At 42.0% G+C, this 20383-nt stretch overlaps 7 protein-coding genes across 7 annotated transcripts; 3 read left to right on the forward strand and 4 right to left on the reverse strand.

Moving 5' to 3' along the window:
- Positions 1-180: 180 nt before the first annotated feature.
- On the forward strand, positions 181-622 carry EAF02_002674 (uncharacterized protein; the record flags this gene model as incomplete). Its single annotated transcript, XM_038898722.1, has 4 exons — positions 181-216; positions 267-363; positions 414-460; positions 536-622. 4 exons carry the CDS (start codon positions 181-183, stop codon positions 620-622), a joined length of 267 nt encoding a protein of 88 aa, XP_038761010.1.
- A 785-nt stretch (positions 623-1407) lies between these two features.
- On the reverse strand, positions 1408-4738 carry EAF02_002675 (uncharacterized protein; the record flags this gene model as incomplete). Its single annotated transcript, XM_038898723.1, has 4 exons — positions 1408-1443; positions 1498-1554; positions 1606-4310; positions 4357-4738. The coding sequence occupies 4 exons, from the start codon at positions 4736-4738 to the stop codon at positions 1408-1410; spliced, it is 3180 nt and encodes a 1059-aa protein (XP_038761011.1).
- Positions 4739-5828: 1090 nt separating this feature from the next.
- On the reverse strand, positions 5829-6396 carry EAF02_002676 (uncharacterized protein; the record flags this gene model as incomplete). Its single annotated transcript, XM_038898724.1, has 2 exons — positions 5829-6301; positions 6351-6396. 2 exons carry the CDS (start codon positions 6394-6396, stop codon positions 5829-5831), a joined length of 519 nt encoding a protein of 172 aa, XP_038761012.1.
- Positions 6397-6672: 276 nt separating this feature from the next.
- Positions 6673-8525, forward strand: EAF02_002677 (uncharacterized protein; the record flags this gene model as incomplete). Its single annotated transcript, XM_038898725.1, has 3 exons — positions 6673-6853; positions 6912-8164; positions 8220-8525. 3 exons carry the CDS (start codon positions 6673-6675, stop codon positions 8523-8525), a joined length of 1740 nt encoding a protein of 579 aa, XP_038761013.1.
- A 552-nt stretch (positions 8526-9077) lies between these two features.
- Positions 9078-10688, reverse strand: EAF02_002678 (uncharacterized protein; the record flags this gene model as incomplete). The annotated part of the gene is made up of 3 exons (XM_038898726.1): positions 9078-10091; positions 10159-10255; positions 10309-10688. 3 exons carry the CDS (start codon positions 10686-10688, stop codon positions 9078-9080), a joined length of 1491 nt encoding a protein of 496 aa, XP_038761014.1.
- Positions 10689-12826: 2138 nt separating this feature from the next.
- EAF02_002679 (uncharacterized protein) lies at positions 12827-13151 on the reverse strand (the record flags this gene model as incomplete). Its single annotated transcript, XM_038898727.1, has 2 exons — positions 12827-13031; positions 13102-13151. The coding sequence occupies 2 exons, from the start codon at positions 13149-13151 to the stop codon at positions 12827-12829; spliced, it is 255 nt and encodes an 84-aa protein (XP_038761015.1).
- Positions 13152-15917: 2766 nt separating this feature from the next.
- Positions 15918-16949, forward strand: EAF02_002680 (uncharacterized protein; the record flags this gene model as incomplete). The annotated part of the gene is made up of 1 exon (XM_038898728.1): positions 15918-16949. The coding sequence occupies one exon, from the start codon at positions 15918-15920 to the stop codon at positions 16947-16949; it is 1032 nt and encodes a 343-aa protein (XP_038761016.1).
- Between the last annotated feature and the right edge of the window lie 3434 nt (positions 16950-20383).

Consider the following 20383-nt stretch of genomic DNA (forward strand, 5'->3'; position numbering starts at 1 on the left):
AAGCACTTCTCCGTGAATGATTATCTATTTAAAGTCTTTAAATTTTGGTAATTGAAATTCGACACTTTGATCTGTTTCACGTACATTTGATAGAAAAGTTGTGTTGAAGAAAGAAAGACTTTTGAAAGTACAACGTTGTCCATATCAAACAGACAAGCAACGCCACCCCCTCCACCAACAATGCCTACTCCTTTAGATAGAGCTCTTAGCTCAAAAGTAGGTTTGTCCCCAGTCACTTCGCAAGCAAGTTACTAACAGATTTGTAGAATGCAGTATTAGCTTTCACTGGCATCGTAACTGCAGCCGCAGCTTGGTCCATTTGGGGGACTGATATGTTCCCAAAGGAAGAAGATCCCACCGGTGGTGTGTATGACCCCATTGTCAGCTGATGAACCGATATTAACTCGCAATAGATCCAGCAACGTGGTCAAGAGAGGAATTACGGAGATGGTTAGCGGCTGTTAGTACTCTTGGAGCTCTTCTCTTGCTTTCCTTCAAATATATCACCCATAGAAATTAACCACGTCCTCTACAGAGAGATCTTCATCCACAACCCAAGGATACCAAAGAGCAGTTGTTAGAGAGAGTAAAGGCAAACTTGCGAGTGCCAAGAAAGTCATGAAAGCCATGATACCTAGTTGTTATGGGTCTTTTGAGACAGGGGAATAGGGCGTTGGAGTCAGCACTTCGGGTTTTACGATCATGATCAGGCAAGGCGCTAGGTCACTTATGTTCAGTTCAGTTTAGCATGCATTGATATTGATGTTGATAAATTTTTCATATGTAACATTTTTTTCAGATTATTAATGGCTCCCATTGGACCTCATGACCTTCTTATCATGCAGGTTCGTCTTCTGTTTTTAATTTCTCATCGTTTGTTTGATATCCCAATACTGCCCATGCCACCATCATGAAGAAGAAAGGTATCAAATTCCGCCAAAAACTACGCCCATGTATGCCGTGCTTGCTCCAGACCACATAAAATAAAGATCAAAAGAAATAGTAAAGAGTAGCAATAAAACACCCTCAGTAAGCTTGCGGCACAGCATAAGTATGCCTAGATATTCTGCTATTTGCTTGAAGTTGTTGAAGACAGCCATCCATTTCAAATATTGATTGACAACTTCAACCTGCCAAAAGTATCTGGCTATCTTGGTTTCGTCTTTAGATAAGAGAGTTGTAGTATGAGTATGGGATGATTATGCAACAATGAACTCCTTTGAGATCCGCAGAATGAACAACAAAGCAAATGTGCGAGAAATGCAAGAAGGTTGTGTAACTGGGAGTTGGTGTATGACAACGAGCCATTCTCAGATACGGAATAGTGTTATTGTAAAAGATGTTGAAATTGGATTTGTATCACTGGCTCGCCAGTTCGGCAACTTCTTTTAAGCTGTCGGAGTAAGCTTATTCGTCATCCATTTGTTCCATCGCAATTTTCCTCTATTACATTACGGATTAGCACACTTTAATCACACTGAAGAGTGTAAAGCTTACCTCCAATTCAGCGACTTCATCTTCAAAAGCTTGTGCCTCTTTATTGATTCTATCAACCTGTCGATAGGTCAGTCAGTTGTCAAAAAAATCGAAGCATGACAATCTTACCTCCTTCTCCGCCTTCGCTAATTGAATTGCCTTTAACTTTTCTTCTAAAGCTTGCTTCTTCTCGATAGCTGCTTGCTTTCTTGCTTCTGCCATGGCAATCGCACCTTCAACAATAGATGTTTGCTTCAAAGCGGGAGATATATTCGTCTTGTTTGGTCCCGAACTGCTGCCAGCGGAGGTCATTTGATCAGCCTTGCGCTTATCAATTACTCCAGCCTTCGCCCTGCTTTTGCCCTTGGGTTTAGTGACGGGCTCTTCAGGAACAACAGTTGTTGGTGTCTTTGAAGTCTTTGGGGCGCTTGGAAGCTTCGTGGTCTTTGGAGAAGGCTTCTTTGGCTTGGCTTGAGATTGCTCAGGTTGTGCTGATGCAACCGAAGAGCTTTCAACTTTTGAAGTCGACTTCTTTGGTTTAGCTTGAGATTGTTCTGGTTGAGCAGAGGCATTTGAAGACTTCTCAACCTTTACAGCTGGTGGCTTTTGGACAGTGGTTGTCTTAGACACCGACGTAGGCTGTGTTTTTGGAGTAGACGCAGTCTTTGGAGCAGAGGGTTTGGCAGCTGTTGGGGCTCTTGCCTTTGATTGTTTGGCTGGCTTGGCAGTACCGACTGTTATCGTAGACTCGTCTGCTTCAGCAGGAGAGTCTTGTCGACCATCTTGTTGGTTTCCAATGTCGAAAGGTGCATCATTGAGTTTGCTATTAGACTTCGTGGCTTCGGAAGGCAATTTGTCATTGTCGAAATTGGTCATATCGGTGTCTGATGAGACTTCAGCTCGATGAAACTCGAAAGCTTCTTCGGTTTCCACTTCAGGAATAGCACTTGATGGAAATTGTTTGGCCCTCTGAAGCCTTTGAGCTTCCGCGATCCCTTCAAGAATGCTCTCAGGTATTTCTTGTGTTGACTTCTCAGAGTCATTTTGACCATTTTGTGAGTCGTTTAATTCTTGAGATTGAGGAGGTATGGTTTTATTTACAGATTCTTGATCTTGGTTTGTGATTGTAGATTGAGGATCAGCCTCGCGAGATGGCGATCTTGGTGCTGTCAACTCTGTTTCAGGATCGGCCTCGATGGCGTCAACCATTTCTGTATCTTCAGGCTGGGGCGATGTGTGAATGAACTCGTCAAAATTTGGTTCCATGTTATTGGCGTTTGAAGACTGGCCAGGTTTCTCAATATTTGAAGCTTTTGTTTCCAAGGTGAGTTCTAGGCCGTGTCGGCTTAATTCTTCAGCTTTGTTTTCTGGAACTCTCCGGTCGTGTTTGACTGAGGGACTCGCTTCGCGGCTATCATTGTCGCTATAATTATCTTCAGTGACAATAGCACGAGCTGCTGACTCAATTGGGATTGTGCCATTGGAATCTCCAAACAAAAGACGTCTTTCGGTTCCAAAATAGTCAAAGTAATGTGAACCTGCCTTCTTTGACGATACTGGCGGGGTCAACGGCTTCCAGGATGGACCACCCACCTGAGTACTAAGTGGCTTGAAGTGAGTGACAGTCTCTTTCTCGGCTGCCTCTCCGACTATACACGACACAGAGGGCTGGTTCAAGCTGTCTGGGTCATCCAAAGATATAATTTTGGATTTGTCTGACGAGGTAAGATCTTTCTCGGCTTGGGATTTATCAACATTGAGCGTGAGAGAATCGTCTAAGTTTTTGCTTAAGCCTCTGCGTTGGTACCATAAAGAACGATCAGGATCATTCCAGGCTTCGCTTGCCGGAGCTCCCTCCACACCGGACATAGAAAGTGGCTTTCTCTTGCGGTTTGTACGAGTTCCATTGCCTTGATCGAAGCCATCACCCGCAAACTCATCTTTCTCGATCTTGATAATTGGTGCAAAGACTACGGTATCTGTAGGTTCGCTAGCATCATCACCACTAAGATCAATAAATTGAGATACTTTTGGAAGACGAGAAGGCTTTGACACAGTTCTGTTGACTTCAGCGTGGCTTTCATCGAGAGTTTCTGAAGACTGAGAATCTTCGATGACCCTAGTCTTGTTCCCCACTGGTTTCGTCGACTTGACTGCTTGAGAAGGAACTTCTATTTCTATAGAAACACTGGTTCTAATCGCCTTCCTACCAACTTCTTTCCCTTTGGAAATCTTTGTTGGCCCGTCGATTTTAGTCTTTGTCTCAGGTCCAGGCTTATCGACATTTTCAACAGTATCAACAACATCATCATCATCATCACTGTCAACATCATCGGGGTCAATGACCGAAGAAGCCTTTGATGCTCGTGAAACATCCTTTGCCGTCGGTTTCTTTGACGATGCCCTTGTTCCATTCCATGGTGTTCCGATGTATTCTGGGGTATCCAGGAAGTCCATCGTGTGGAAATCGGCGGTAGAGAAGAGCAGGAATTTAAATGAAGCACAAACTTTATAATCACCAGGCCATTTCTTCACAACGAGGCTTTTCGCGTTACCCTGAAACTTCCTATAACCAACGCCGCCAACTTCGAATGGTGGAGAAGGAATAGTGTCTTCATCAACACATGGATTAAGATTCCACCAGTGGGTATGGTCTTCAAACGTCGGTGCACGTTTTGCATTGCCGAGGTCTGGAGCTTCTTCTTTTGATAATGATGAGGAATCATCAGAATCAGAATCAGTTGCGTGGTTCTTATGAGCGTTGGGATCTTTGCGGAATATTTGTATTTCGATGCTGCCGACTGAATGAGGTGCGCCACCTTTGACGTTTCGTGCTGTTTCACAGTCAGTATAAGTCATTGATTAGGAAGAACGACTAACTCTTTTCAATATTCCTCTTTGCTATTTGTAGCTGATAAATTCTGTCGACATATCTGTTGCCCGATTTGGTTTGACCAACGACCCATTCAAACTTCTTGCTGAAGTTTTTGGTACCACCCTCGTTGCTATGAGAAGCCCGTAAGATACCATCGACTTTAACGTCAACGAACTCCTTAACACCTGAACTTATGTTGAAGCACGGTACGATAGCATCGTTTTCTGCGGTCAGAGCGTAGCAAGTGAAGTGCCTGCCTTGTTGCTTCACGTCCTTTTCAAGTAGCTTCGTCCGGTTACCTGGAGTACCCGAGTTGCCGCTTGTCAAGTAGACTTCTCCCTTAAGAGCATTCCCATCGAAGTCAGTCAAGCCAGATGGGATTTTCATGTTTATAGATATTGAGAAAGCCTTATTAATTTATTTGTGTGCTTTAATGGTTTGGAAACCCTTGGTGAGAAGGGCGATATCGATTTTGTTGGTGAGGTCGAATCGAAAGTCGGGTTTGAAGGCGGTTGATGAGATCGAAGGATGTCGAAGAAGAGCTAGATAAGTCTTGAAAAGTAGATGGATTGTGGGAGGACGGACTTCAATAGTAAATAGGTGCTAATGGGTACAAATTTGCAAGAAGCAATTGTAGTTGAAGTGGCTTGAAGATATTTGAATTCATAAGTTTTGATAGGAATCTGGAGAGAAAGTGATCAATAGGTGTAAAAGAAGGAAGTGGTTGTTGTGGGGACGAAGGTTGCTGAAGATGGATAGTAGCCGAATGCAGAATTTATGAAAGGATGAAAAGTGAAGCCAAAAGTGAATACGAAGACATGGGAATGCAACTCAAATGGTTGAAGATGAGCTTAAACTGAGATAAATTTGCGGGTGCTCTAAAGTCATGACCTGAAATAGGATACTAGGATACTTATTAGTATGAAGAACGTTCTTCATAGACTCTCACAAGACAACCAAATTTCAATATTTTCCTACGAAGAATGTTCGGGAAGGAACCGAAGATATTCTGTATGCACTCACATATCACTGTTATTCAAAAGTAGTATTATGAATCAAGATAATTAGCAACTTTATCATATAAATACCATGTTACCCTTAGACTCCCAACATCGAATACGCGATTCAACTTGCAGATTTGCAACTCTTCTCAAGGATGCTACCTGCGTCTTTACCAAGAGGTCGACCCATAATCTTGTCTGAGGACATAAATCTGTCCATCACCGAATCTTTGGCACTATTCTAGTCTCGCCATCTGACCAGACTTGATGTCAAATTTCAGGTGTTTGAAGGGTGCCCCCAAATGAATCGGCCATGGTTCGACCGGCCATGAGTGCTCCGTAGGGTGGCATTACTTCGATTCGCCGAGCAATGCTGCTCCCCGTAAAGAGTGCCCTCTAACCTTCCGTTCATAATAGGGTTCTCCAACCAATCTTCCCTTCCCATATTTAATTCATACTCTCTAGATTTCGAAACCTCAAAGCACCAATCTAAATATCTGACTCTGAATCAACCATTTTTTGATCCCCTTCGGCGCCTTTGGATTTCTAGCCTCCACATTGGGCACCAAGATGAAATTCTCCATAAAACTTCGCTCTTCTCCCTCGTCTCCATTCTTCGACGTATATTTCACTGATCCGCTAACCATAATGGCAATACTAATTTTCCTCCCATCCTTATCCGGCCCAAGCTTACTTTCCTCAACGCCTATATTGTAGTTTGGGTTTATGACATGAGCATCATATGCTTGCGCTTCATATGAAGTTTTGCCTATTTTGTTCTCGAACGTCTCTTGGAAGGCGGAGGGTGTTGGTACGATGTTTCCATTAATGGTTATGGATGCTTCGGCCGGTGCCAGAGCGGAAGGCTTGATGTAGAAGGATGTGATTGTTGAGCGAAGATTGGGCTTATTTAGAGCTTCGTAGAAACTTTCAACAAAGATGTCGGCGGCTGGAGTATATTAGCATAATGTTTCATCAAAGAATGATTAAATGATTACCTTTGGTAGCCAATTCGGCTTGGATATCCTTTGTAGGATTAGACATGATAAATCGCACAGATAGTATGTAATTATGGATATCCAAGAAAATAGGATAGATCACAGTATATTAAACTAGAGAAGTTTATCTAGATCACAATTCGACAATTCTCTAGAGCGTCTTTGTCTTTCTCAGTAAAGAATGACGCACGAAGTGAAATTTGAATTTATAGTTTTGAGAAAATGCGGGGGCGGAAAGGCGGCCGCAGCGCCGCTTTCCCGCAATCTTACTATTTGTCTTGGACCATGCTAAATCGAGTCCAAGTCAGCGCATTTTGTTCAAATGTATGGCCTCAATCCTCTACTGCGCGGCTCTCTGCAGTCCAGGACCAGATCAATATTGAGGGCTGGCTGGGTTTGTAGCTCATGTAGGACAAGACCCATACCGAAAGCCAGCTATTCTGTCGATACAAAATCGAAAAAGCCATATTATGTGACCACACCAATTTTCTACGTGAATGCTGGTAAGTCTGAATGACTTTGCGCCAGCGCAGCATTCTGAGCTAATTGGTTCATCTTCAGCACCTCATGTTGGTCACTTATATACTATGGTCCTCGCGGACGTCTTCAAACGATGGCAGGTTTTAAAGGGCGATACGGCAATCCTATGTACAGGAACAGACGAACATGGCATGAAAATCCAACGAGCTGCTGCGCAAGCAGGAGCGTTGCCCAAAGAATTTTGTGATATTGGCGCTGAGACGTTTAAGGAATTGGCACAGCGAGCAGGACTTTCAAATGATCACTTTGTGCGCACGACTGATCCCGATCACAAAGAGACAGTTGAATATATCTGGTATATGCTGAGGGAACGGGAATATATATACGAGTCAAAACACGAAGGGTGGTACTGCGTCAGTGATGAAACCTTCTATCCGGAATCGGCTATTGAGAAGAGGCTGGATCCCTTTACTGGGAGGACTTTTATTGCTTCTCAAGAGACTGGTAAAGAGGTTGAATGGACATCGGAGAAGAATTACCATTTTCGATTGTCTGCTTTCAAGGACCAACTGCTTGAGTTTTATGAAAAGAATCCCGATTTTATTGTCCCAATGACTCGAATGAAGGATGTTGTCAACCAAGTATCTAAGGGTTTAGAAGACCTTTCAATATCACGCCCCTATGATCGGTTAAGCTGGGGCATTCGAGTTCCAGACGATGAGACTCAAACTATATACGTATGGCTTGATGCGCTGGTCAACTATATTACAAAAGCAGGCTATCCATGGGCGCCAGGGAAGGAAACGGCAGGAGGATGGCCTGCAGATGTACAAGTCATTGGAAAGGATATTGTTCGATTTCATTGCATATATTGGCCAGCATTTCTTCTCGCTTTGAATCTACCACCGCCAAAGCAAATATTGACCCATGCCCACTGGACAATGGACAATCAAAAGATGTCTAAGTCAATAGGAAATGTTGTCAACCCACTTTTTGCAATGGATCGATTTGGGGTCGATGTGATGCGATACTACCTTATTCACGATGGTGGAATCAAGGAAGACTCCGACTATGGCAATGAATATATTGTTGAAAGATACAAGAAAGGACTGCAACAAGGCCTAGGTAATCTTGTTAGTCGATTAACCAGACCGAAAGTGTGGAATGTTCGTTCTTGCGTGGAAGCCACACACTCTAAAGGCTCGAGCAATCCGAATATTACAACTAGTCGACAGATTGATTTCCTGAACAGTGTCCGTGATAAGGCCAATGAAAAAATGCAGGAGCTAAATGCAGGAGCAGCTTTGCATGTTATCATGGATACCGTCTACGAAGTAAGCACACCATCTACATATTTCTATAAACCGCAATACTAACCATAACCAATAGACCAATAAATTCATCCAACACGAAGCACCCTGGAGTCTCGCCAAATCCGAAGATCCAGAAGCGAAAGAAAGACTCATCAGCGCCGTATATCATTCCGCAGAGGCAATCCGCATCGTTGGCATTCTCCTCCAGCCGTACATGCCGGAAAAAGCATCGCTATTGCTTGATATGATTGGAGTGCTACCAGAGCGTCGAACATATGAATATGCGTTACTGGGCGCCGATCCTTCGTATGGTGATGCGCAGGCTCCGTTGGGCAAGGGTGCGTGGGATGGCCTATTTCCTCCTTTGGCTATTGAGAAATGAGTTACGTAGCTTGGGATTTTTGTTGTGTATTATATGTGAAAATACCCGTATGGCTTTGAATAAATGTGCCCACTCTACTTTCAGGTGAATTGTTGGGCCGGGATTTGTTTTTTGGACGTCACTTTCAGCAAGGTCTGTTATTGATCTGAACTGAACGAAATCCAAGCGTGTATTATATCCATGGATACGCGAAGTGAAGTCTTTTCATTTATTCCGAAAGAAACCACCAAATAGATTTCAAGCTTCACATATGGAAAAATTATATCCATCAATGAAGTTACATTCCCCAAGCGCGAAGGTTACAGGATTTTAGAAGCCACAATGCAAACCAGGAATCGAAGGATAAAACAGCCATCGTATTTCCCACCCTTCTCAATATCTTCCTAAATACATCTCACAAATTAAAAGCTATATACACAGAACATACATCCTCCTCCTTTTTATATACACTTCCCCTTTCTTTCGGTTCTTCCACATATCCATGATTCAATCTCTACTTCCCACAGTTATACACATATCCATCCATCCATACATTCTTACATTCTTACACCCCTATGCCGCAACACACTGCGAATACCAATCATTTTGCTTCGTGCACTTTGCGCCCGACGCACAAGCGGTACTTCCCGTCCAGGTCGCGCCGCCACACTGTCCGTAAAGCGCGACCGCGGCGCCTGTTCCCGAAACTGCGGCTGTGGAGGTGGTTTTTGTGCTGGAGATGATGGTGGAGGAGGGAGCGGAGGTGGAAGAGGTCTTTGAGCATTTTTTTAGTGTGCTGCTTGAGGGGATGGGGGATGAGGAAATAGGAAGTGAGGAAACAGCAGATGAAACAGCGGAAGAAACAGCCACAGAAGAACTGGCAATTTGTACAACTGAAGAGATGGAAGGAACAACCGCAGAAGCGGGAACGGAAACGGAATCAGGACTAGCGCTCAACACGACCGGCGCAGATTTACTAGTAGAAACTGCATTGGAGATACTTACTTTCGCTGTGGAAACAGTCGTGGAAATAACGGGGGCAGCTGTGCCTGCTGCGGCGGAGAGAGCAGCAACGACATTGTTGTAGGCGGGATGGACGGTATAGTTAGCGTACCAGAGACAAGCGTCGCCTTGGCCGGAGAAGGTCGATGGGATCCACGAGTAGGCATCTGTGATATCCCAGATGGTGATACCGACGCAGCCGTCGACGCTGAGACAGGCTTTGACGGTGTTAGCGTAGTCGACGCCTTGTTGGGCGAGCCCGGCGGTGGTGGGAGGGAGAGTGCTAAAGCGGACATCGAGTTCGGTGTAGGCGACTTCGACGTCGAGAGCGGTGAAGGATTTGAGGGTGGTGGCGAGCGCGGATTCGCTGGGGGTAGAGCCGACGATGAAGTGGGCTTGGAAACCGACACCGTCGATTTTGATACCGCGGGCTTTGAGAGATTTGACGAGGTTGAGGGCTGAGGTTGCCTTGGCACCGGAGGACTCGATGTTGTAGTCGTTGTAGTAGAGCTTGACATCTGGATCATAGAGAGCGGCGGTTTCGAATGCGATGGGGATGTATTCGGGACCAATGGTGTCATAAAACTTGGATGAGTTAGTTTCTATACTTGGGGTTTATTCGAAAGCTACAAGAATTATGATGAAAACTTACGATAAATGATCGCCAGGTACCATCATCGTTGAATGCCTCATTGACGACATCCCAGGCGTAGCATTTGCCCTTGTAGTAAGTTACTTCATTTTTAATGCTGCGCTATGATTAGCTTTCAATGTCCATAGAGAGCTGCGCGGAACCACTAACTGATTCTTCAAGACCGCAATCAAAGTCTCATTTGTCCATTTGCCTGAAGTAACCCATGATGGCAATTGGTTATACCAACACAAGTTATGACATCTCAGAAGTTGATCATTCTTCTCCGCGAAATCAACGACAACATCTCCCTTAGTATAGCTGAATGTGTTCTGGGTGGGTTCTGTGTATTGCCATTTTTGTGTGTTTCCAGGTGTGATTTGTCCGAACTGACTGTTATTTGACAAGATAGCGGTATATTGAGCGTCAGTAAGTTCGCCATTGTCTGTAGCGGAACCGAAGTATTTGAGACCAGCAGCCTTGGCAAGCGTGTTAAGCTGACCATAAGCTAAAGGCAAGACAGCAAGAGGTATAAGATTTGAAATGTGCATTTTGAATGGAAAGGTATGATACGAAAGGAATAACAAAGAGTGTAATTTTCGAGTTACCTGACTCGGGAATGGTGATGAGAAAAGGAATTGGGGGGTAACGGAGCGGTTATATATATTCGCTTGCCCTGGAAGTTTTGAGCACATAAACGCCCCTTCAAATAAACTCATTCTACGGATCGCTTTGAAGAAACATGGCAAAACGAAATTTGCCTGTTTCGGATAAATGACCCAAGGGGCATGGTATTTTTCCATACTGGGTGAACATCTAATATATCCGGAGCGCTTATGCGAAGAATAGTGGAGAACCGGATATGAATTAGGTAGTGTGGAATAAAATTAAAGTACTTCAAAGACGCTGGGAGCCCCTGACCTGGCATTGATCTCGTCTATCTAACCGATTGTGGGGAACAAATTGACCTATTACGGAGGTTGACAGCGTAAGTCGTATAAGACATTAATTAGCCCCACATCCCTTTGTAAAGGGGAATTCAGGGATTTTAATAGGTTGAATTGTTCTCTTTTGTATTGCTTTAATAAATTCAATTAAAATCAGTACTTCTAAGTATCTTTGAGAATTTCGTAAAAATCTTCTTGATATTTATAATATTCCAATTCGAAATTTATCAAAATTTATATATCGATATTATCAAAATAACTAATTATAAATTAATATTATTACTTACTAAATCTATTTCGTTTTTTTTTTATATTATTAATATTGAAAACTTCAATTCAATATAAAATGATTAAAAATCAATATATCGAAATATATATCCTTTATAAAACTAAATAAAAAACCATAAAAATATAAGAATATTTTTTTCAAAATAACATTAATCTAAATTATAAGCAAATAATTTATATATACTTTATACATATAATATCTAAAAAACGATTTGATTAATTGTTAATTTTATTAATCTCTCAGCTTAATCAAATCATTAAATTTATTAGCTTTTTGAAAATATATAAAGAAATATTATATTAAAGAATAATTCTTGAATTAAAATAGATTAGAATAAATGAATTTGTAATTTGAAATAAATTAAAAAGAATAGATTACAAATGCTATATTACTTCTCAAAAGCTTTTTATTTCAGAAAACAATTATTTAATTTATCTTCAATTTATATTAAAACATTTTAATTAGATTGATAAATAATGAAATATTATTTTATAATCAGATAAGATATAGGTGATAATAGGATTTTATTATAAAATATATATTATATATTAAAAAATAAAGTTTTTGATTTTACTTATATATTAAAAAAAGAATATAAAAAAGCTGAATAGATATTCTAGAATTGTTTTTCAGAGAAAGCAAGTAAAGAATCAGACTTTTCTTAAAAAAAGAATTAGAGTATTATTGATATTAAATTATATCAAGCTTATATTGTATTTGTTATTGACTAAAGCCTCTCTATATAGGCAAAAGCTCGGTTGCTTTTTGGTGTGTTTTACAATACTTACACCGTCAACCTCCGTACAGGGATGACTTTAACCCAAACCCGAATCCCACGTATTGGACGCAACAAGGTTTTCTCCATGTTCAAAACAACTTGACGGCCCGCAACCTCTAAATAAAGTTCAATAAACAACGTACTACTTGTGGCAAAATGCAAATATAATAACCGTCCAGTTTGGATAAACTCGAAACCCTGTTACCCCGCATTTCGTCTTGTGAAGATATCTCCCCTCAGTTGTAGATCTCGGGGGACGTAGATTCCGGTGTCAAATGGAGTATCTATGGCTATTACTCCACTTGAAGTTTGATGCTTGAATGCTTCGATAAGGGATACCTCTTCTGATCTATCGAGGATCTGAACATCGATAGAGGACTGCACTTACTCGGGCCCATTGCATAGCATCCTATAAATAATCGAGCGAGTATCGAAATCCAACTTCATAATTCTCAAGCAGATACTCTTTTAGCTTTAAGAGGACCTGGTAACTTTGAGAACAGCAGTGGAATGATCTGTCCGTCTTGAGACGATGACGCGTCAGAAGGTCAGGTGGATTCTATGATAATTAGCAACCGATTTGAGGCTGAATGACGGCAATTGTACATTACAATAACGTATGACAAGATACTGCATCAGCCTTGTCTTTATTTGATTCTATTGGAGAAAAGCTGTCTAGCCTTTATTCATCTTTCCATCAAAGTCCTTGATGGCATTTTTCGCACTACTAATACGTTCGGCGATCGGGATTGGCTTCCGGAAAGCCAATGGAGGTACCCCGTTAACGTGTTCGAATTGGCTAAGGTTGTATGACGGTGAGTGTAAGAGTCGTTGTTGCTTGATAGAAGCAGGAACATGTGACTTGAGTTCATCGACATTTCTATGAAGATCATTAGACAAAATTTGGCTAAATGATAATCCATTGTACAAACGGGGAACTCGAGACTTACTTCTCCGATCCATAGTAGCCTTGCATAGAAGATGACAAGGATTGAGGCATGGTTGTCAAGTGATAAGAAAGTTTGATTCAGTAAGACCGATGATTGAAAGTCAAGAAGTGTGATAGTGTGATACAAGTGAAGTCACAGGAGTGAGTATCTGGATAAGAGAACACGAAACAAAGATATTTGGATGTAGCTTTTCTCGATTGTTTTAACAATGATATTGTCGAAAAGGCGTGGGGGATGCCTACTGATATATAGACATTTCGCGAGTCGGCAGAATGAATGACTTGGCTGGTGACAGACATCATTTTCTTCACCCTGACTCTATTCAATACTGATGAAAGATTGTCAAAGAAAATTGACCGTTTTCCATTGGCCGGCAAGGAAGGCAACGGATCGTTCCTTTACATTTCGTCTCCGCTCCATCGTCTCGATACAGCATTTGAGATGGAGCGCCAAGGAATAGCAAGGCTCTAGACGAATGAGTGAACGTTTCAGCAAACTGCAACCAATCACCAAAAAACACCTTGGTATTCGGGGCGTTTTTAAATTTGATTAGAAAGGATACCTTACTTACGACCAAACAAGAAACCCTCGTTCTTCGGCCCGGGTACTTCTGAATTTGGATCGGTCTGTTGCGCGTTTGCCGTGTATGTTACACTATGATTCGCAGAATCTGCGAGGACTGGAGATATAAACAAGGCTGAGCAATTTGCTGCATTTTGATTCGTACGACGAAGCCCGAATCCCGCAATCTCATGTGTAGATCCTCCGTGGAGAGCGTGATCTGTACATCTAAGTGCGCGAATATGTAATAATAAACAGAGTCACTTGTACAACATTAGTAGGCAACGTCAGAGCAATCCAAACCATTGGTCCCATTGCGATCCACCTCGGCGTCCAGTCCTTGCCATGGAGATACGATATTGACGCCGATGAGAGATCGAATCAAGTGTTCATCTGACTAGACACATTTGTGTGTGTTAGATTACAGTAAGGTTAAACATCGAGATAAAATCGCAAAGTGGACTGGTTATTCGTCCCAGCCAAAGCCCGTCATCAAACCAGCAAGGCGTTGACCATGGGATGGGCGTTTGGCCAGAACGTTCGAATTATTGAATCAATTAATAAAATTCGGTATTGCGTCCAAAGTTTCAGCGTCTGCAGCAAAATGGATGATCTTGGTATGCACGGACATGATTGTGGTTGACCCAAAGAAGCCTAGTGTCAGGTTTCCATGCACTACCTACGCTCCTACCTTACTAGATCATCTGCAAGTAGCCATCATGCTCTTCTCCCCATTCTCCCCATTCTCCCCATTCTTCCCATACCTCTCTTCATCAGCGCATCTGCATTGCCCTATCATGCTGATTGTCCAATCATCTAATTCTTCCCAACTTTCCAGATCTAAGGAGCAACGCAGTATCGTGAGGAAACGTTCTAGACCTCTGCAGCCATCCGTTCCGTTGATAGGTGTTGATTAATCCCTCGCAGGGAGCTGGGTGGTAAGCTCAACGTTCCTGTAGAATTCTGCAAAGGTCTAGACTCATTCCCTCATCGCTGGGTTGAAAGGTCATCGTTCAATCTACTGCCGGCTTGGAGCTTGGGACAATCTTGATGAAAAATGCCTTGGGAGTCTGCCCTTGTTTACCCATTCGAGTAATTTCAAAGGCATCGCATTGCGGATTTTAAGCATCCGGATTGTCATCTAGAGCTCGATCGTCTGATTAGATCCAGCATGCCAAGTAGGTAGATTGATTTAGCTCAGCATATGGATTCAATGATAGATAATCTCTCATGGTTGAACCGCATTCTAGACTAGAGACCGAGTACTACAGTCTAGACTCATCGAAACCCCCCACTCTGCAGATTAATACGCACGCCCTACCTTCTCCGTCTTATCCGTCTTCTCTGACTTCCCTCTCTTCTCTCTCCTTCCCTCCTATTCCCTTCTATTCCCGATCACTTCTATTGCCGGATCCGACGGCAAAGAAGAAGAAGAAGAAGGGAGGTATCTAGACTTTCAGGAGAAAACATATGCCGAGTATGACCAATGAGCGCCAAGAAACAACTCAGAGAAACAACAAGCACAACAAGTACAAACTTCATCAAGAATCACCTCGAAGTGACCTCCTTCTGGAAATTGATTCGAGATTCGAGCTTCGCGATTCTCGTCTGATAATGTACCGAGTGTTTGCTGGATCTAACAAGCATTGATGTCCCTCGGTACAAGGTAGTACTTTCGTACCTTTTTATTTTGGTTCCTGCAGCCGAAAAAAAAGTAACCATTGGCACTCTTCTTCGCACTACCCCACAGGACTCGTTGTCTGTGATATGCCAAGGTCCATCGTCGAAAACTATTCTGATTACCTAGTTTGGTACAGTCTCGAGATAGTGTACACGCGATAAAATAAACGGTCGGTTGATAGTTTCCGTAGCTAATAACTACCGAGTAACTACTAATACACTAGTTTGTTACTTCAAATAAAGTCGAGTACGAAGTAAGTACCCAGGTATCGCTACATCTTTCACATGTTCTTCAAACAACAAATTAAATACATCAAATCAAGCCATTAAGGCAACAGAACCTGAATCATGATCGCGAACGACGTGGCAGCTGACACGTGATCATGACTTCACAGTATGACGTCAAATCCCTCGTCATCTTGTTTTTGATTTCGAGAAAAACCAACATACGATTTCGATTTTATTTTCATATATCATGATCCAAATAATCATCTTGCCTTTGAGTTTTCTACTAGTTTCTTCCTTAAAACTTACACAAAGATAACAAGCAAAGTTCCTCGAAAGATTATCGCAAAATGCCCTTGACATTAAACACCTCGGCATCTTTTGCCCTTACCTCCTCTACAGCATCGGGAGATGATTGGGGTCGCGCATATCAAACAAAAACAACCATCAATAAAGACGGTACTACGCGTACGAAACGTACTCAACGTCTTGGGGAACCCATTATTGAAGAAACACGACGATGGGATGGAAAGGGACGGAGAGTCCTGGAGGATGGAAGTATCTATGAGAAAAATGGAAAGGGGAAAGGATGGGTACAAGTCCAGGGACCTACTGTGAAACCAATTCAGAATACGAATAAGGGGGGAAGTCGGAGGAAGGGAACGATTTTGGGAATGACGTGTGAGCCGAGTAAGAATGTGGTAGGGAATGGAAATGGGTTGGGGAATAATTTTGGGAAAGGAGGGGTGGGGAAAGGAACGGAAAATTGGTTGAATGGAATTATGGCAAGGGTTGCAAATGATGCGCTGGAGAGTAGAGGGAGGGGGAGGATTGTGCAGGAGGTCGAGAGTGAGGAGAGTGAAGAGGAAAGCGAGGAGGATAGTGAGGATGAATATACTGATAGTGAGGAGGACACTAGTGGAGAGTACACGAGTAGCGAGGGAGAAGAGGAGGAGGAAGAAGAAGAAGAAGAAGAGGTAGAAGAAAAACCAAAAGCCAAGAAGAATGCTACGACGACGAAGAGCAAGAGTAAGGTCGGGACGCCAAAACAGCCAGTTCCCAAGAAAGAAGTGGGGAAAAAGCAGAAGCCAGCGAAAAAGCAACTTGTACAGGAGGAAGAGTCTAGTAGCGAGGAGGAATCTGATGACGACGAGGATGATGATGGCTACGTGATTGAAGAGATAACTTCATCTGACGGGAGAGAATCATCTTCCGAGGAAGAGGAGGAGGAGGAGGAGGAGGAAGAAGAAGAAGAAGAAGAAGTGAAAAAGCCAGAGCCTAAAAAGCCAGAACCCAAGAGGCCCGCAGAGAAGAAATCAGCAGAAACGCCAAAAGGAATGCCCAAAGGAAAGTTTTCCAAGAAGAGCGTCGCGATTCCATAAGATTACAGTCTCTGTTTCACATACTGTATTACAATATCTGATTATCCGATTTGGACTTTTGTTTGTTGCAAAGATAATGAAATTAAATCATAAATAAATATGAAGCATATGCTGTGATCGGTTTCCCTTGACTATCCCATTTCGTATGTGCGTTGGTCTCTAACTCTCACTTCAACTCTCACTCTAACTCTCAGATCTCGATCTCAGCATAAGTATTATCAGCAGCTCAATCTTCTTCTCCTTTTCCTTCTCCTTCTCCTTCCCATCCTCGCCCCCATTTCTCAATATTCATCCCCCACATGCACATCCAAGTATACGCTCACTCATCCGCTCACTCATCTAAACATTTCATCCACAAATACCCAAGTAAGATACCTACCTACCTACCTAATAAACTATCCAAAATAAACCATCCGACGCAACACAACCGACATCCAAACCGTACCTGCATCCATGCATCAACCCAATGCGATCAAGATCGTATATACATACATAAATCATGAATCTCTACAATTCCGAAACAAGCTGGGGTCCAAATTTCTCGTCGCCTAGGTAAGTACGGTATGACTTATCTACTCAACTTAATCCACTCCCATCCACTACCATCCATTCCAAACTCCAAACTCCATCCCCAGTAACTCATTTCATTTCCACCCCCCCCCCACACCCAAACAAGCAAATGAAACAAAACAAAACAATCACATTCTAACCACGAATATCGTAAACCCCAAGATACAAAGAAAATTCTACACCCTCGTACACGCAATCTCTCTCGTATCTCAGGATACATCCCCCCTCCTCCCAACACACAGCACATTACCCAGCGATCGCGGGGTCCAAGATCTCACGGTCGCGAAAGAAATCCCATTCCGTTTGTACGGTACGCTCTGTACGTAAGTGGTTTGTATTTTTATTATTTTTATTTTGTATTGTTACTGCGTTTTTATTTTCTTATTTTTTCTTTCAAAGGAAAAAAAGGGGGGAGGGGGAGGGGGAGGGGGAGGGGGAGGGATTGGAGATTATATGTACTTGTGATGGGAGGGAGTGATGGATTGAAGGGTTGATGGATAGATTATGAAAGCGTGTAGTTTGTATCTGTATCTGCTGTATCTGAGGTTAGTTATTAGGTAGGTAGGTGGGAAGGAGTTTAGAATATTCTATGGGGTTGGTGTGTGTACGTATCATACGTATACGAGAATATCGATTAAAGTGTTCAAAATATAAGATTGTTTCCAAAAATGCCAGGAGACGAGATAAGAAATTAAGAAAGATGCCCAGGTGAGATGAGATGACACAGACACTGACAGGTTATTTTTAGAACATCAAGTACGTCTTATCTCGTCTCATCTTGTCTGTCCAATCAAATAACATAACAAACAATCGATCTTCTAATCGGAATATAAGGATTAATAATCGATTGGTTGGATGAAAGCTACTGTACCTAGTACTGTACCTATTTCCAAGCGATCCGATTACTGAATGTTCCAAAATTATTCGAGAAGGTGAGGAAGGAGATATGTATATAATATGCAGAATGCAATATACTCGATTTAATAACGTGTGTCCAAAACGTGACTTTTTTTAATCTAATTAACTTTTTGCTAAATTCCGTATTAAAATAATTCAATTGCTTTCAATTCAATCAATATAGCTTCAAATTGAAGAAACTCTGCATTATAATATAGATCTCAATTAATAGAATCAAGAAATAAAATATAAATCATTTCAATTAAAAATTCATTGAATTGAAGATAATTAAATAAAAACCCAATTTCGAAAGTTCAAAAACCTAAAAACTATATCAAAAATCATAATTTCATTCAATTATCTTCAATTCAATAAATTTCTAATTAAAATGATTCATATTTTGTTTCTTGATTCTATCAATTGAGATCTATATTATGATACAGAGTTTTTTCAATTTGGAGTTATATTGATTGAATTGGATTTTCCAATTTCAAAAATTCGATTAGGTGATATTCGAAAAAGTGCTTTTTTTTCCGGACACACGTTATTAAATCGGGTGTATGCAATATGTATGTGTACCTGACATGTATATGATATGCACGATACAGCAGAGTTCGTCGCTACCTGCAAGGCTGAAACGTGTATGTAATGTCCACCTCGGATACTAACTGTAGTTGGCAATTTCCTCTTCGCACGAGGATATCGCTGATGTACATCTATCTGTTTGCTTGGGGTTTGGAATCGAGGTTTGGGGTTTGCTGTGGATTGGTGAAGGACATGGCATGTCTTGTGGAAGAGGGATAATTTTTGATGCGACGATGAATGATCATTTTAAGATGTGATTGTTGAGCCTAGGAGGACATATGCGATGATTGATAGTAGCTGAAAATTATGGATGCGAGTAGAGAGTAGATTGAATTGGGAAGTCGTAAAACAAGAAACCGAGTTCGAACCCGAGGCTCATGGAAGAACCGGCATGGCAACCGAACTATCTTGGCAACGAAGGTTGGACTCGGGGATGCCGTCAATATTGAGGGGTTTATGAATCGCTGGCGTTGGCGTTGTGAATAGATGAATGGATGAATTTAAATTGCTTTGCTCTGTAATCGTGCATGAGAGCCTCATTCTGGCGGAGATATTGTCGTGGTACAGCATGAGGGAGTCGCATGGCTAAGGAGTAATGTGACGAGTCGTTATAATTCTGGAAGGCCTTGTATTCTTGGGAGATCTACAAGTAAAGTCGCCCATTACTTGAAGGATCATGAGGCTTAACGTTGTGCGATGTTAGGCTGGAATCCATGCCAATCCTAGGTTGTCGAGTCGTTGGGAAAGGTAGCCAGATCAATTACTTGATTTGGATGACATTCCCTGGAGAAAGCTGTATGAATGTTCAAGACGATAGATAGCCATTGAACTAATCTCAGAAGTTACCCGATGCTGAAACCATGAAGTCTGAGAAGTAGTTGTGTATTCTGCGTGATTCATTTTGAAGGTTATCTTAACCCCCCTTTCTTGAGTAGAGTTGAGTTGACAAAGCCTAAATCTTCTATAATTTCATATATGTTATTAACATAGAAGTATTCCAACCACTCGGATGGCGACCTGAAATGTCAAGACCGGTAACAAAGAGTAGCCTTTAGGGACCAGGAGGTACGTGTAAATGAAGATACAGCCATGCCAACACACGTAGACTAGCTTATCTTAGCCGTCAGGTGAATAGAAAATCACGACTGAATACTCAAACAATATATGCATTACCCATGTCTGCCTACCAAAAAATGGATAGGTAGCAAGCAATGCGAACACCAACAGGGATGAAAGTTACACTGGGTAACTTACCCATCAGTTGACTACTAACAACCTACGTCAAAGGTGTCAAAATAGCGCATCAACATTTTGGCATGGAAGCTATTTTGTAGGGATTGCGATTGTCAATTGAATAAAAAGAACACTACCCCAGTCGCTTA

Source organism: Botrytis sinoallii, assembly GCF_014898435.1.
Source record: "Botrytis sinoallii strain Bc 23 chromosome Unknown BSIN_004, whole genome shotgun sequence".
Taxonomy (NCBI): Eukaryota; Fungi; Ascomycota; class Leotiomycetes; order Helotiales; family Sclerotiniaceae; genus Botrytis; species Botrytis sinoallii.